Source organism: Talpa europaea, assembly GCF_964194135.1.
Source record: "Talpa europaea genome assembly, chromosome: 16".
Taxonomy (NCBI): domain Eukaryota; kingdom Metazoa; phylum Chordata; class Mammalia; order Eulipotyphla; family Talpidae; genus Talpa; species Talpa europaea.
The window spans coordinates 44,905,860-44,922,192 of record NC_140084.1 but is presented as its reverse complement, the minus strand read 5'-3'; the positions used below and the strand labels follow the sequence as shown (position 1 = coordinate 44,922,192).

General features: G+C 56.1%; 2 protein-coding genes across 2 annotated transcripts; one reads left to right on the top strand and one right to left on the bottom strand.

The window, feature by feature from the left end:
- Window positions 1–591: 591 nt before the first annotated feature.
- On the top strand, window positions 592–12,881 carry ERCC1 (ERCC excision repair 1, endonuclease non-catalytic subunit). The gene is made up of 10 exons (XM_084257382.1): window positions 592–671; window positions 974–1,085; window positions 2,135–2,350; window positions 5,673–5,776; window positions 6,600–6,699; window positions 7,637–7,713; window positions 10,240–10,339; window positions 12,142–12,213; window positions 12,433–12,501; window positions 12,782–12,881. Exons 2-10 carry the CDS (start codon window positions 993–995, stop codon window positions 12,833–12,835), a joined length of 885 nt encoding a protein of 294 aa, XP_084113508.1. The 5' UTR covers window positions 592–671; window positions 974–992; the 3' UTR covers window positions 12,836–12,881.
- Window positions 12,857–15,173, bottom strand: POLR1G (RNA polymerase I subunit G; the record flags this gene model as incomplete). The annotated part of the gene is given in 4 exon segments (XM_084257380.1): window positions 12,857–14,408; window positions 14,577–14,718; window positions 15,051–15,092; window positions 15,095–15,173. Coding segments are annotated over 4 exon segments (1,695 nt in total). The 3' UTR covers window positions 12,857–12,976.
- Window positions 15,174–16,333: the final 1,160 nt, after the last annotated feature.

The window sequence follows — 16,333 nt, the reverse complement described above, 5'->3', positions numbered from 1 at the left end:
GGCCGTCACTGCGTGAGAAGGGGTCCCTCTGGCCCTTTGGGCTGTGAGGTCCGGGAGGGCAGCGCGGGGCTGTCGCTGGTTCCCGCTGACCGGCCCCGGCCCGGGAACAAGGGGGCACTTGGGGTCTATACAGGGCATGGATGAGTCATTGGGGAAACCGAGGCGAAGTCTGGCCCAACTGGGATTCAGACCCCAAACAAAAGAGACCTAGTTTGAGCCTCTCTTCTCCACGGAGCCCTGCCCGGAGTCAGGGCAGGCAAACCGTGCTCATTAATGGCCTTGGCACTGGCCCGGGTAGCAGGTAGAGAAGCAGGTGGCTAGACCCGCCGCTGTCTCCAACGCAAACCTCGGCGGTCCTCCAGGACCATAGAGCGCCGCGCGGAGACCGCCCCTCTCTATGCTCTACCCTGCTGGGAAACGGTGAGGGCGGGAGAGCTAGAGAGGCCGGAAGTGCGGCAGGTCTGGGGCCGCGCTGGCCGCGCTGGCGGTGGGCGCCTCGATTCCCCGACCGGTCGTCCCGGCGCCTGAGGGCCCAGGAGGCCGCTACCTGGCCGCGGCGCGGAGACCGCAGGGCTGGGGCGAGAGGGGCAGTTGACCGTGTGGCGATTGGCAGGCGCGGAAGCCAATCACGTTGCAGCGTCTCGAGCTGGAGCGAGAGGGGGGGCTTCCAGGTGCGCGCCCTGGGGGCTGAGTGGACGGAGGTTCGGGGACTGGGGACCCCGCTGGGCCGGCAAACCGAAGTTGGGGGGATGGAACCTGAGGACCGGTAAAGGGCGGGGCGAGCCGTAGGTGCAGGTGCGACTGGGGCGGGGCTTTATGGAACCAAGTGTGCTGGGTGTTTGCGAGGGACGCTGTGGAAGCACGGCATTTTGGGGGGCGGGGGGGGGGAGTGGATGTAAGAAAGGGGTTTCCTTTGAGAGGAATGGGGATGCAGACACCGAACTCATTCCCTGCCGCCACATTTTATTTTCAGGTCCCAGAAGAACCTCGGCATGGACAGAGATGGAGTTCCCCAGCCCGCAGGGCCACCCACAAGGAAGAAATTCATCATCCCCCTGGACGAGGATGAGGCCCCTCCTCCCGGGGTAGGGCTGGGAGATGGGGAGCCCACAATGTGGGTTAGGAAATGTTAGGCCAGGGTCACCTTGGGGTAACAGTGGCCGAGTTCCTTGTCTATAAAATGTCAGGGTGGTTCTCAGAAGGCTAAGGCTGCAAAGTGGCAGCCAGTGAGTGGCTGGGATGTAGTTGATGTGGCAGAACCTTGGTCTTTGCAAGAAAAGAATTTGTTGCTGACATTTAAGAATTAGAAGATTTTGCAATTAAAAAGAAGTCTGCACTTTTGCCATTTTCCCGTAAATTGGAGAGGCTCGGGCAGCACCGAGGTCTCGTCCCACAGGAATACAGTTGGCGGCTGCTGAGTAGTCACGCTTCCCTTGCCACCTTGCAGTCACCCGCAGACCGTATTATGTGGCAGAGTCCCAACAGGCTGACCCATGTAGCCTAGCTGTGTGGCAGGCTGTGCTATCTACATTTGCATAACTGCACTCAGTGACGTTGGCACAATGATGAAATCACCCAGAGATGCAGTTCTCAGACTTGTTCTTGTCATTAAGCATCACACGTCTATACCAGCTGCCACCAACTGGGTGTGGTGGGGAGAAGCCTTACCTTTGCTCGTGGGGTCAAGGGAGGACCTCTCTGAGGAGGTGAAATCTTGGCACAAATAGAGGGATAGGTGTAGGATGTGTAGGATGAGGTGTAGGATGATCTGGTGACATCTGGGAGGAGAGGGCAAAGGCCCTGAGGTCTGAGAGTGCCTGCATGCTTGAGCAAGACCAGTGGGAATGGAGAAAGCAGGGGTGGAGTAGAGGGTGAGTGGGAGGTGAGGTCCCTGAGGCAAGGGGCCAGAGACAGATTTTTCAAGAGTCTCCTGCTAAGGTGACTGCTCTGCTTACTCTGAGGCAGGAGCCAACTCAGGGCACTTGGGGTGAAGGACAGACTGGGAAGGTGATGGCTGTGGCCAGAGAGAGAGGGAGGGAGGGGCTGGCTGTACCAGGATAGGGATCCAAGAGGTGGGGAGAAGGGGCTCGATTCACATTTTGAATGTTTCCCTCCCTCTTATCTCTCCCCACAGGCCAAGCCCTTATTCAAATCCACACGCAGCCTTCCCACCACGGACAGCTTGCCGCAGCCAGCCCCTCAGAGCTATGCTGAGTACGCCATCTCGGGGCCTCCTGGAGGGGCTGTAGCCACCCGACCCACGGGGCCAGAACCCCTGGCAGAAGAGACCCCCAAACAGGCCCCCAAAGTGGGGGCAAAATCCACCAGCATCATTGTGAGCCCTCGGCAGGTGAGGTGGGGGTACAGGTAGAGAATGGGGACTTTGAGCCTTGTGATGGGAAAGAGTGTTTAGGGATGACTTGGCGGTGGGCAGGGGGTTCTGGCTGTCATGCTCTTGGCAGCACGTTTACTCCTCCGTTCATCCAGTCGCACATTCAGCTACTATGCGGGGGTTGCACAGGCCTGTGTCTCAGTCCTGTTGAGCTGCTGTAACAAACATCCCGTGGACTAGGTGTCTTACACACCAGAAATTTCTTTCTTAGTTACTTTTACTTTTTTTTTATTAGAAAGAAAAAGCAAAGAAGGGAAAATACAAAACATCAAAAACAAATCAAAACACCCACCACCATCCATTACACCCTTACTCCTACTCCCTAACCCCTTCGGCTCTGATAACCTCAGTTTCATTATCAATGTCCACACATTTGTTTGTGTTTCGTTTGCTTCATTTATGTTTTACTTCCTCATATTGCACATATACGTGAGATAATCTGTTATCTGACTTTCTTTTTCTTTTTTTTTTTTTTGAAGATTTATATATGCATACAACTGGGATATAGGCCAGAGGTACAGGGCAGGGGTGTGTGTGTGAGAGAATTCACCAGACACAGAGCAGGGAACAGAACAGGCAGACTGACTGAGATACACTGCTGAGGGGAGCAGCAGGGAGACAGGAGAGGTCTGCTGAGCCATGTGGGTCAGCTCCCTGGCCGGGGATCGAACTCATGCTACAGTGGCTGGGGTTAGCTTCATAGTGCTGTGTCTTAACCCCTTGTGCCACCAGGGAGGCCCCAATAAATAAATCTTTAAAAAAAAAAAAAAGAATGGGGAAGCAGCAGGCAAGACAGGAGCGGTCTGCTGTGCCATGTGGGTCAGCTCCCTGGCTGGCTGGGGATCGAACTTCTGCTGCAGAGGCTGCAGACAGCTTCACAGTGCTGAGACTTAACCCCTTGCACCACCGGGGGGGCCCCATCTTTCTAATTGCCCTTCCTATATTCCCCTCAATTTTTTTTTAAAGGTTTATTTTTATTTATACAAGAACTGGGATACAGGCCAGAGGTGTGTGTGGGGGGTGAGAGGATTCACCAGAAACAGAGTGGGGAGCAGAACAGGTAGACGAACCGAAGACACTGCTGAGGGGAGCAGCAGACAAGGCAGACGAGGTCTGCCGTGCCATGTGGGTATCTCCCTGGCCGACCAGAAATCAAACCCATGCTGCAGAGGTTGCAGACAGCTTCACAGCACTGTGCTCAACCCACTGCGCCACAGAGGAGGCCCTATATTCCCCTCAAGTTTTACTGTAAATGGCAACATTAATCTTTCCTTGTAGCTGGATTTCATCCCATGGTGTGGATGGGCCACATCTTCTTGACCCACTCAGTTCTCAGTGGGCACATAGGTTGCTTCCGTTTCTCTGTTGGCGTAAGTAATGCCGCAGCAAACATCTAGAGCTTCCGATTCTTCCAGGTAATGGTTTAGATTCTTAGGAGGGAGGCCCAGGAGTGGGAGTCCTGGTTGCATGGTGGTTCTTACTTTTCAGTATGTTAAGGAAGGTCCAGGCCACTTTTCAGAATGTCTGCATCGATTTACATTCCTTCCAGGGGCATTTCCGGGCTCCTCTTTCCCCATATCCTTGCTGAAGAAGTTTATTTCTCACAGTTCCTGAGGCTGGAAAATCCAAGACCAAGGCACCTGCACATTTGCAAATTTAGATCTAGTGAGAACTCACTTCCTGGCTCAGGGGCCTGTCTTCCGTGTGCGCCCACCTGGTGGAAGGGGGGCGCCTCGGGGCCTCTTGCACAAAGATACTCATCCCACCCACACGGGCCCTGCCCTCACAATGAATCCCCTCCCTGCCCCTCCCAGGGCCACCACATCTGGGTTAGGATTTCAACACACAAATTTTTAGGACACGTTCAATCCATCACACCCCAACTCTTCAGGCTGGGGATGAGACCACTAGTAAGGGGCTATTTCTTTTCTTTTCTTTTTTTTTTTTTTTTGAAGATTATCTATGCATACAAGAACTGGGGTACAGGCCAGAGGTGTGGGGGTGAGAGGATTCACCAGAGACAGAGTAGGGAGCAGAACAGGCGGATCCACTGAAATACACTGCTGAGGGGAGCAGCGGGGAGACAGGAGAGGTCTGCTGTGCCATGTGGGTAGCTCCCTGCCTGGGGACTGAACTCTTGTTGCAGTGGCTGGCAATTGCTTGATAGCGCTGTGTCTCCAACCCCTGCACCACCAGGGAGGCCCAAGGGGCTATTTCTTGTCCCCAGGTTCATTTGTTCATTGCAAAGCTGTTGAACTCAGGCCTGGGGTTGACCTCTGCCGAGCAGCGGAGTTGCCATGAGCTCTCAGGCGAGTGAACCCATCTGTGTCTTTGTAAAGGGAAGAAAGCCCAGTTTTTTTCCTTTGTCTGTGTAGGGAAAACCCAGCTCCTCCCACTGTGTGTGTGTGTCCCGTGTCATTTCCACTTCTGTCACCAGACATGTGGAGGGTTTTCTCCACACCAGGCAATTCTCTGTGACACCAGCCGGTGTCCTGCAGTTGTACTTGAACTGGGGTACAGGCCAGAGGTGTGGGGGTGAGAGGATTCACCAGAGACAGAGTGGGGAGCAGAACAGGCAGACAGACTGAAATCCACTGCTGAGGGGAGTAGCGGGGAGACAGGAGAGGTCTGCTGCGCCATGTGGGTAGCTCCCTGGATGGGGTTCGAACTCATGCTGCAGTGGCTGCGGATTGCTTCATAGTGCTGATGCTTAACTCCTTGCGCCACCAGGGAGGCCCTACTGTTGGGATTTTGTGGAGGCTGCCTCACGTAGGCATGGTCACGTCCTAACTCCATCCCCCATTCTTCCCTGGAGGATGGTGGGCAGGGCTGGAAAATTCCAAGCTCCTAATCATGAATTGGTCTTTCTGGTGACCAGCCCCCACCCAGGAGCCTGCCCAGCGTTGTCAGTGAACAGACGTTGCTCCTAGTGTGCTTATCAGGGGCTTACAAGGGAGCCCGGCGTCAGGATGGGGGGGTCAGACAGATGTCAGAACCAGGGGTGCTGCCGGTGCTCTCACCACATGGGAGGAGACGAGCGTCTCGGGCGCTCTGTGCCAGGAACCAGGAGGGTCTGTCTTCCATCCAGGCCTGGAGCGGGGAGGGCCTAGGTCACAGTCCTCCATGGGGAGGACATTCCAGCCTTCCCAGGCGCAGAGTGAAGCTCGAGAAGACCCAGGCGCAAGGCAGGAGGAGGGCGAAGGGGGTGAGAAGGGGTGGAGGCGACCCTGGGGTGGCGGTGGCTCCACAGTCAGCATTGTTCCCCTTTTTCCCTCCCCAGAGGGGCAACCCTGTGCTGAAGTTCGTGCGCAGCGTGCCCTGGGAGTTTGGGGACGTGCTTCCTGACTACGTGCTGGGCCAGAGCACCTGTGCCCTCTTCCTCAGGTAAGCTCAGGGGCCGCCCACGCACCAGCCAGGGCATCCCAAGAGACCCAGGAGTGGCATGCACCATGCTGTGGGCCTTTCTATGGGAGGAGGCCTGCTGGGGCCTGGTCCTGCTGGCTCAGGGCTGGGTCTGACCCTGTGTGGGAGGGGGTGGGCCTGGCTGGGGGAGTGCAGAGCAGAAGGGCTAGGCCTGGGTCTGAGGGAGGAGGGGCTTGGTCTCTCATATCCCAGGCATCTGGCACTAGAGTTGACATGAACCATGGAAACGTCACACTCCACCCACTTGAGTGAGCGCCCCCGCCACACTTGGGGGCCTGGCCCTCTCTAGACAGTCGAAGAGGGAACTTAGGAAACACCTAAGTTCTGTCCTTCCTGGGCATGAGAGCTGGCCGCTGCTAGAGAGGTGTTCCCAGGTGGAGATGCCGCCTCACCCCTCTCTAGCCAGCACCCTGTGAGGCCACAGCAGAGGCAAGGGAAGGGCCTTGCTTCCCGAGACCAAATTGCATAGCATTGCCTGCTCCACGCTCTCTAGGGTTCTCATTCTCGAAGCCCAAATCTCTTCTCTTCCTCAGCAAAGAAGCCAGGTCCACCCACCAGGGAGCCGGAGCCAGGCAGCCCTTGCGCTGGTGCCTGATGCGCCCCCTCCTTGACGGGTGACCTTGGGCAAGTCACTTAACCTCTCCGAGCCTCAGACCCTGGCTGGCCTGCGCACCTGTGCTGTCCACACTCTCTCTCTTCCAGAGAGTGATAAAGGGCTCGTGGGGCCTTGGGGAGACTGAGACCCCCTCCATCCCGGCTCTCCCCTGCGCCCCCACCCCCACAGCCTCCGCTACCACCACCTCCACCCAGACTACATCCATGAGCGGCTGCAGAGCCTGGGGAAGAACTTCAGCCTGCGGGTCCTGCTTGTGCAGGTGGACGTGGTAAGCAGGGAGGGGTCACTGCCCCTGTGCTCCTTGGCCCCGTCTGTGAAATGGCCTGGAGGGAGCCAAATGGGCTGGGGATTCCCTTCCCAGGAGAAACGCAGGTTGAAACAACAGTGGGGAACCATTTGTCACACAGGAGGCTAATACCCTGTGTTTGCAAAATTTCCCAACACTTCCTTCTCCACCCCCTCAGCTATTCCCGCCTTCTGCCACCTACATGTTTCTTGAATTGCCTTGCGTGTTTCATCCTCTCTCCTCCCTCTTCTGGGTCTCTGCCCCAGCCTCTTCCCTTGTCTCTTGGCCTCCGGCCTCTACCTTTCCCATCCCTGCAGCAGCCAGAGGGGCCTTCTAAGGCCCAGATCTGATGTCAAAACCCCTCCACAGCTCCCCAGTGCCCTCCACGGTCCATGAGGCCCTGTGCGACCATGGTCCGACCCCACCCAGCTTTCCAGACTCACCTCTTGGCTTCCATGTGACCATGCTTTCATTTCCCATCCTCCAGAGAATTGCAATTCCTCCAGCCCTCTTTTTCCTCCCATCCTTTGTTCATGCTGTTTCCTCTGTCTGGAATTTTCTGCTCTCTTTTGCTACCTTCACTTCTCATCCTCCTTCAGGTCCCAGCTCAATGTCTCCTCCTCCAGGAAGCTCTCCCTCCCCACTCCAAGAAGGGTAGACCCTCCTCTGGCTCCCTCACTTCAACCCTGCCACTCCGGGTCATCATTGTCTGGGGGTGGGTCTGTCTCTCTCATCAGACTGAGCCCTGGGAAGGCACCTGACAATCTAGGTCTCCATTCTGTGTAGGCTGGGCACCCACAGGGGTTTAGGGAGTATTGTTTAAGTGAAGAGCTCTTGGAGTTCTATACTAATATATTTTTAAGGCTATAATTCCTTGTTTTCGCCCCGATCTCTTATTCTGATTTTCTTCTCTACCCAGAAAGATCCTCAGCAGGCCCTCAAGGAACTGGCTAAGATGTGCATCCTGGCCGAGTGCACCCTTATCCTTGCCTGGAGGTGAGAGGGAGGTGTCTCCCATCCTAGCCCTTCCCTTCTCCCACAGACTCCCTAAGTGAGCCTGCTCCGGGCACAGCCTCTCTCTGCCTCAGTGTCTTCAGCTGTAAAGTAGGGTCGTAATATCTTATAGGGTAATGTAGCTCGAATTCCCTGGACCACGGTAGGCACTAAGGAGTTAGACATCCAATCTGGCTGACTAATTCATTCCCCATGGTTAGGTTTCTAGAGACCATTTAGATTGGCTTCCCAGCTGGGAAAAAAAAAGACATCCCTTCCTCACACCACAAACCACACATAAATCCTGATGAATTCTAGAGATGAGAAGAAAAACTGCAATGAAAGAGTTAAGAAGTCTAATGGGGAAAGATTTTTATTGTCCTGGGGTAGGAATAGACTTCCGCAGTAAGATGATCACACGATGAAGCTGCCTGACCTGCATTTTTCTTTTCTTTTTTTAAGATTGATTTACTTATGTATACAAGAGCTGGGGTGCAGGTCAGAGATATGGTGGGTGAAAGGACTCACCAGAGACAGAGTGGGGAGCAGGATAGGCGCATCTACTGAAATATACTGCTGAGGGGAGCAGCGGGGAGACAGGAGAGGTCTGCTGCGCCAGATGGGTCAGCTCCCTGGGTGGGGATCGAACTTGTGCTGCAGTGGCTGCAAATAGCTTCATAGTGGTGCGACTTAACCCCCTGCGCCACCAGGGAGGTCCACACATTTTTCCGTTGTTAAATGATGCCTGACTATAATGGTCAGATTTTCTTTTGCTGAAGAACAGGTGATGTGTTCATAAGGCGTTCACAAGTCAAAAGCAAAATAAAGATGCTATCCACACACAGCGTGTGTGTGTGTGTGTGTGTGTGTGTGTGTATACAATCACATGTCACTTAGGGAGACGTGAATGTCATAGAGTATAATTGCACAAATCTAGATAGTACCACCCACCACACACCTTGGCTAGGCGGGGTTACCCGTGGAGACCACTATACAGTATGCGGCCTTTTCAGATTGGCTTCTTTCACTTAGCGGTGTGCTTTAAGGTGGCTCCATGTCTTTTTGTGACTTGGTCATTCATTGTTTTAATAGTCCATTTTCTGGATCCACCATCCACTCTGGATGGACCAGGTCAGGACCCCCTAGTGGGTGATCACTTGGGAGTTTTCAGTCTTTTTCTTTTACCAGCAACATGTCTGCCTCTGCCCTGGACCCCAGGAATGGAGTTTTAGGCCCAAGGAAAAATGTATTTGTAATCTCTGTCCTCCTTAAGGGTGTGTATCTCTATACTCTTTGACAACTTGGAAACATATTTATTCATTACTTGTATGGTGAAGCAAAAGCAGGTGTAAAGATCACTTGTATTTTATGGGAAGCAGCACAGTGGATAGAGCCCTGGGGGTCAGATCCACATAGGCTGCTGTTTCCTTACCCTTCCAACCCTCTGGCTTTGTGATCTTGAGCACGTGCCTCAACTCCTCTGGTCTTCTGTATAATAGCTGCCTTATGGGATCTCTTGGGCAGTTTGGAGTCTTCTGCACATGGATTTAGGACAATGGCTAACGCAGAGCCAGGCCCGTACCCGGGGAATTCTGTGTCTTCCTACAAACTGGCACAGTTTGCAATCATTAAGTAAAGGAGGTCAGGGAGTGTCAGCTGATGTGGAAAGATATCCTGGTTATAGCGTAGAGGGCAAAAATCAAAGCAGATCATGGAGCTGGCCGTGGGGTGCTAACTTGGGGTGTCCAGAACACGACAGCCTCCATCCCTGCATGTCAGCTGCAGCGGGCAACAGTACCGAGGTCTGTCTCATGGGAAAAAGTAAACTTAGGAAGATGAGTCTATCTTTCAAGACTAGAAATTGTCATTTCATCAGCCAGCATGACTTACTAGCTGGATCTCAAAGGCTCAAAAAATGCCTCAATACAAATACTTTATTTATTTTGACTTCACTCATTATTCTCAAATTCCGAAGAGAAAAAAGGTCCACAGTTTCCAATGCCAATGAACTTGAGTTCCTTTGCCCTGCACCCCTTTTAATAAGTTAGTTGTTTCAGCTGCCTTTGAGACAGCTAATGACATGTCCAAAAAAATAGTGCCCGATGTGAAAATTACCAGCCATTAGTAAATCCTGTCATGTCTGTTAGATTCAATAATCAGTGCCCTTTGCTTTTCTTTTGAAGTTGAGCTGTATTTTTTGTGTTGAACTGGGGTATAGGCCAGAGATTTGGGGGGGTGAGAGGTTTCCCCAGAGACAGAGTGAGAAATAGAACAGGCAGATCTACTGAAATTCACTGCTGCGGGGAGCAGCGGGCGAGGTAGGAGAGGTCTGCTGCGCCATGTGGGTTGCTCTCTGGCCAGCAGGGCTGGAACTCATGCTGCAGTGGCTGCCGTCGATAGTTTGATAGCGCTGTCTTTACCTCCTGCGCCACCAGGGAGGCCCGAGTGTCAGCAATTATTGTTGCCGTAATGAAGTGAATGGAAATCGTGACCCCCTCACCCCGCTGACCGAATGCCCTCTCACCCCAGCCCCGAGGAGGCCGGGCACTACCTGGAGACCTACAAGGCCTATGAGCAGAAGCCAGCAGACCTCCTGATGGAGAAGCTGGAACAGGACTTCGTCTCCCGGGTGAGCCACCTCGTCTCGCTGTCCGTGCTGCTCCCCACTTCCTTCCTGGGGGGCTTGAGTCAGTTCTGATCTCAGGTCATACCCCAGCCCACCCTCAGCTTCCTGTCTCCCCTCTTCCACCCACAGGGCAGCAGGGGGTCTTCCTAAGCAAAGCTGCTCCTGCTCTCCAGCTCCAAGTCTTCCCAGGGCTCCTAGCGTCCTCAGGGGGAGCCCTGTCCTCTCACCACATGCTGCCCAATTGCATCCCACCCTGCCCTTGCACTGTTGCTCCTTGCAGGCCCAGCCCCCTCCTGCTGTGTGTTCTGCTCCCTCTCCTGAAACCCCATCTTTCACATCTCAGCTCTGATGCTCTCAACCTGGGAGTTCTTTTTGACCCCCAAGCTGGGTCAAGTGCCCCTACTGGGCTCCCCCACTCCAGGAGACTTGTCTCTCCCGCTGGACTGGGTGCCCCCGGAGGCAGGGCTGGGGCAGCCTCTGTCTCTGCTGGTCCCCAGCCCCACCCATCACTCAGTGGGTGCTCAGGGAGCAGCTGCTGACTGAATGGTGTACTCTGGGGTCCCAGGAGAGCAATGGCCCCTGCCTTTGATGCATTTCCTGGGGCTTCTAAGGTCAGGTCACATAGCTGGGCCTGCTGGACAGTCAAGGCCTTGTGTCAGCAGCTCCCAAGTGTGAAACTAACTCCCTGCTGGGTACATCAGCTCAACAACCTAGTTCACATTATCCCCTGCTCCCCCAATTCTGATAACTCCCATGAGATGGGGAAGGAAGGGCTTACCCACCGCCCTTCAACTGGGATCTAGCAGCACTGGGATCTGAACGGAGCCGGCCAATCCCCAGGCCACTTGGTGTCATTCAGAGATTTACGGTCACCCACTGTGCTGGCAGTGCCCACAGCCACCCTGAGGTGGATACAGTAGTCCCCCCTAACGGGCTCACCTTCTGTGCCTCCAGTTACCCAAGGTCCAAAAATGCTACAAGAAAAGAGATGGTTTGAGCGAATGAGCACATTCGCAGGCTGTGCCTACTTTATGAATTTATAAACCTTCATCACAGTTGACACACAGGAAGAGTATCCATGGGGTGATCTGCTGAGGGAGGGTCTTAGAACATATTCCCCAAGTGCCTGAAGCAGAGGTCCTGGGTAGTGAGGCCACTGACCAGAGATGCACCGGGAGCAAGCAGTGTATCTGAGCCAGGGCCTAGTCTTCCTCTGGGCAGAACCTGCTCAAGATGGAAAGTATTTGTCTTCTCACCACGTGACCCACACCACCTGGCTAGTTGGGGGTCACTCTGAGGTGACCTTCTAGTCAAAAAAACAAAGGTCCTGGGCCTCCCCGGTGGCGCAGCGGTTGAGCGCTGGGTTGCAAAGCTGCCCGCGGCCTCTGCGGCGCCAGTTCGATCCCCGGCTGCTCCCCGGCCACCAGAGGAGGGTCCCACATGGTGCGCAGACCTCTCCTGCCGCCCGCTGCTCCCCTCAGCAGTGTACTTCGATCCTTCTGCCTGCTCTGCTCTCCGCTCTGGCTCTGGTGAATTCTCTCACCCTCCCGCGCTTCTGACTGTACCCAGTGCATGTATAAACAAAAACAAAGAAAGAGAGAAAGAAAGAGAGAAAGAAAGAGAGAGAGAGAGAGAGAGAGAGAGAGAGAGAGAGAGAGAAAGGAAAGAAAGGAAAGAAAGGAAAGAAAGGAAAGAAAGGAAAGAAAGGAAAGAAAGAAAGAAAGAAAGAGAAAGAAAACATGCCTCTATATAAAAAAAAAAAACAAAGGTCCTCATCGAACACCTCTGCCTCCTCCCCACTCCAGGTGAGTGAGTGTCTCACCACGGTGAAGTCGGTCAACAAGACGGACAGTCAGACCCTCCTGACCACTTTTGGGGTAAGGAACACCCCCCCTCCCTATTCCTGATCAAGCATTTCTGCCCCCTTGCCTTTTCTAGGAAGCCCTCCACCCATTTCCTTCCACCTCCATGCCTCCTCCCACCCTTCCTGCTTCTCCTGGCCCCCCACCTGGCCTCACCTCTGATGGCACAGACCCCTGATCAGCTGGGTGGGCTGTTTCCTGCTCACCTGTGCTGACCCTCCCTCCCTTTCTCAGTCTCTGGAACAGCTCATCGCGGCATCGAGGGAAGATCTGGCCTTGTGTCCTGGCCTGGGGCCCCAGAAGGTAAGAGCTCTGGGAATGGACTTGAGGCATGAGTCCATCAATGGAACCACAGGTCCCAAAGCTCTACAGCTCTAGAAAGTCTGCATGTCTTCCTTACCAATGGGGAAAACCGAGGCCCAGAGAGGGCGGGGACCAGCTCGACCTCAAGCCAGTGTGGGGCGGGGTCCAGATTAGGCTACTTCTCAGTTCCTGGTGTCCCTCCAAACCCGGAGAAGGAAACGTGCACTCCAGACCTGGCACACAAGTGGTCATTTAATGTCAGGTTTCTCCCCTCCCCCAGGCCCGGCGGCTGTTCGATGTCCTACACGAGCCCTTCCTGAAAGCTCCCAGATGACCCCGCTGCCAGGACACCCTCATGAAATAAAGCGCTTTCCAGGCCCAGGCTCTGGCTGCTGTGCTGGCACAGTCACCCGAGGGGGTGCTCGCCTTCTGATGGCTGGGTGTGTGCGCGCACCTGCAGCTTTTCTTAGTTGCATCATGGGGTCTCCAGAGGCAGCGACACAGGATTCGGCTGCAGCTTCTTTTTCCGCTTTTTCTCCCGTCCTGTGGGAACCATTTCCCCAGGCTCCAGATCCAGCAGTGGCTCTGGTGTGTCCCCCTGGGGTACTGCCTCTGACACCCCGCTTTCCTGGCCCCGCTGCTTCTTCCTCTTGGTGGATGCCGGATGTACGCTGGCTTTAGCTTCACCCTTACCTGGCAGCTCAAGCGCCACCATCTCCCCTGGGGAGTTAGTCATCTCAGTCCCTGGCTCTGTCACTTTGTGTCCTCTGTCTTTCTTCTTCTTTTTGGGGGATGCTAGCGCCATGTGAGGCTCCAGGCCATCTGGCGCCCCCACTGCTTGTGATGCTACCTCCTCTGCCCCGGACTGTGTCGTTGCATTTTGCCATTTTTCTTCCTTCTTCCTCTTCTTCGCCGATGCTGGCGTTGCCCCAGCCTGAGGCTCAACCCCAAGCGGCAGGTCAGGCGCCATCATCTCCCCATGGAGCTCCAGAGGCTGAATCTCAGGCTCCGGAGTCTCAGTCCTGGGCTCCATCATCACGTTGTGCCCCTTTTCTTTCTTCTTCTTCTTGGAGGATGGCACTGGAAGGGTTTCCTCCTCTGGCTTCACCTCCACCTGCAGCTGAGCCTCAATGCCCGCCCCCTCCTCTGGCTTTGCCCCTTCTGTCCTCTTCTGCTTCTTCTTCTTCTTGCGGGGGGAGAGGAGAGTCTCTTCCAGAGGCTCTGTTTTAACCACAAGTTCCAGCTCTGCCTTTTCTTCTCGCTCCAGCATCCCCATTTCTGGCTGGACCATTTCTGCCTCTTTGGGTTTCTTTTTCCTCTTCTTGGTGGTGGATGGGCACAGGACCCCCACCGGCTTCAGCATCTCAGATGCAGGCTCTGTTGCCACTGGCTCCACCACTTCCAGTTCATTCAGCTGTTGCTTTTTCTTCTTCTTTCCCACATTTCTCTCCAAGGACCCCAAAGCCATATCTACCTCTGGGTCCCCATGTCCATTCACTGTCTCCTGAGGAACTGAGGCCTCTGGCGTGTGCCTCTTCTTTTTCTTCTTCCTCGAGGACAGCGACTTCAGGGCCAAGGCTGATCCAGGCCCTGTGACTGGTGGGCTACCTCCAAAGGCACAGAATCGGGGCCTCAGGCCAGGGGGAATCTGTGGTGCAGGGCTGGCTGGGATGGGCTGCAGGGCAGTCCCCGATCGGGAGTCTTGGGGACCCTCAAAGATCCTTAGGTTGCCCTGGGCGGCTGGGGCACAGGTGAGTCCCCCTTCTGCCTCTGCTGAGGGGGCCAGCAGCGTTGCTTCTCCATCCCGGGGGCCACTGCTGCTGAGGACCCTATAGCGGTGCCGCTTGCCTTCCAACTTGCCCTTCACGATCTGGGAGCCAGAAAGAGGCACCAGTCGGCCATTGAGGCTGAAGGGAGAAAGGGGGAGGGCAGAAACTTGATCAGATTCTTTAGGCATGAAGGGACTGGAGTTGAGAAGCAGCATTTCTGGATACCTAGGAATGTCCCCCCAGATTTCCCCCGGTTCAGCCACTGGGATGGGCAGTATTCTCGGAAGGGGGCCTGGGGCCACTCACCAGTCTGGGGCGAAGTCTACGGGGGCCTGGATAAGCCAGAGCTCCGTATCCGGGCCCGTCAACACTTCCAAGGAGAAACGAGTGGACTCTGAGGCTGGAGGCATCTCTGTAAAGTTGGGGGGGCAAGAGAAGCGAGCAGCACCTGCGGGAAGAGAGCGGGTCCGTTGACGTTCTCCTGCCAACCTAGCCCCCCAGGACGCCTTTCGTCCCGAGCTTTCACCTGGTTTCCCCTCTCTGCCCGCCCGTCCCCCCGAGGCGTCCCTGCGTCCACTGGCTCAGCCCCCTGGGGGCGCGCTCCTCTGCCCCGCAGCCTCCCGGAGCACCCTCTCCCGCGCTTCCGCACCATCCCCCTGGGGGTGCTCTCTCCGCCGTTCCTGTGTCTGGGGGGCTCCTTTTCCGTCCAAATATTCTTGGACGCCCCTTCTCTCGCCAGCCACCCCCCTGGCCCCGTCGGCCCGTCCCGAAGCAACTCACCGGCCGACGGGGTCCCCGCCATCCCGGGGCCCATGCCTGCGCAGACCCGGCGGCCAGAGCCGCTCCAGCCCCGCCGCCGACCACGTGGACCGAGGGGGCGGGGCTTCGCCCGGGAGCGCCCATGTGACGCGGGGCCGCGGGGGGTGTCGCTCGGATCCGCGCGCTCTCTGAGTAGAGCTGGGAAACATTTCCACTCGCGCCGAGCAGACGACCGAGGAGGAAGTCTTTTCCAGAAAATCTGCTCCCGAAAGCAACTGATTGGCGGCTTGGCGGGAACTAGAACCGCGCCGGGTCCCGCGAGCGCCCCCCGCACCTCTCGGACATCCTTTGCTCCGACGTCGCCTTAAAGGGGCAGCCCCACCGAGCGGCCCTAACTCTTAAAGGGACAGGAGGATCGAGGGGCCTGAAGTTCTTAAAGAGACAGGTAAGTGTCTTGCCGGCAGCCCTGTACTTTCGGGGTTAGAATTCTACCTAGGGAGGCCCAGATACCTCGGAAAATCAGAATTTGAGTGGGCAAAGTGGTTAAAAGAAGGACTGGGGTAATTCTCCCCGAGGGCGTGACGAGCCAGCCAGAGGAGGCGCCTCCGGACACCGCGGGAAACGCGGGGGGAGGAGCCTAGAGATCAGGGGCGGGGCATCCAGAGGGCGACGCGGGGCGTGGCGGGCAGGGGGCGTGGCGTGGCGGGCAGGGGGCGGGGCTGCGCATCCATTCGGGCGTGTTGACGTCCCCGAGGCTTCAGTCTTTGGCGTCGGGGACCTCCCTGATGGCTTTGAGTAAGACCGAGGACGTGACCGGCGCCCCTAACCTGCCGCGGGGAGCGCGTAAACAGCGGCACGTGGCCGCAGTTTTGGGGGCCGCGCCCAGGCGGCTCCCCACAAGGACCGCACCGAGTGGGGCGGCGGGCGGAGCCGCGGGACCGCGGCTAGACAGGGTGACCCGACTGCATTCCTAGTCGGTGTGTCAGCGTGCCTTCCCTCCCCCTCTCTGGAGATTTCGGATCCCGCTCCAGATTGGGGGCGCCCCCCCATCCCAGAGCGGGGAGAGGGTCGGGGAAGGGGACGAACGTTCTCTCCGCCGGGGATCTCCAGACAGTTCCGCGCGGGGGCGAGACAGCCGGGCGCAGCCCCTGTGGGCGCTCGAACTACAATTCCCAGAAGACCCGAGGCGGGGAGGTGCCTGGTGTCTGTCGCGGAACCTGCTGGGGGTTGTAGTTCCAGCCTCCGATGTTGCGCGCTGTTGCTGGGGAAGTCCTGTAAAGAGCCAAACCGCCCTTTTCCCAGAC

Bases quoted from the DNA above. Each gene is read 5' to 3' on its own strand.
- ERCC1 (XM_084257382.1), top strand. From the start codon at position 993: ATGGACAGAGATGGAGTTCCCCAGCCCGCAGGGCCACCCACAAGGAAG. The intron at 1,086-2,134 runs GTAGGGCTGGGA...CTCTCCCCACAG, and splicing joins ATGAGGCCCCTCCTCCCGGG to GCCAAGCCCTTATTCAAATC. The intron at 12,502-12,781 runs GTAAGAGCTCTG...CCCCTCCCCCAG, and splicing joins CTGGCCTGGGGCCCCAGAAG to GCCCGGCGGCTGTTCGATGT.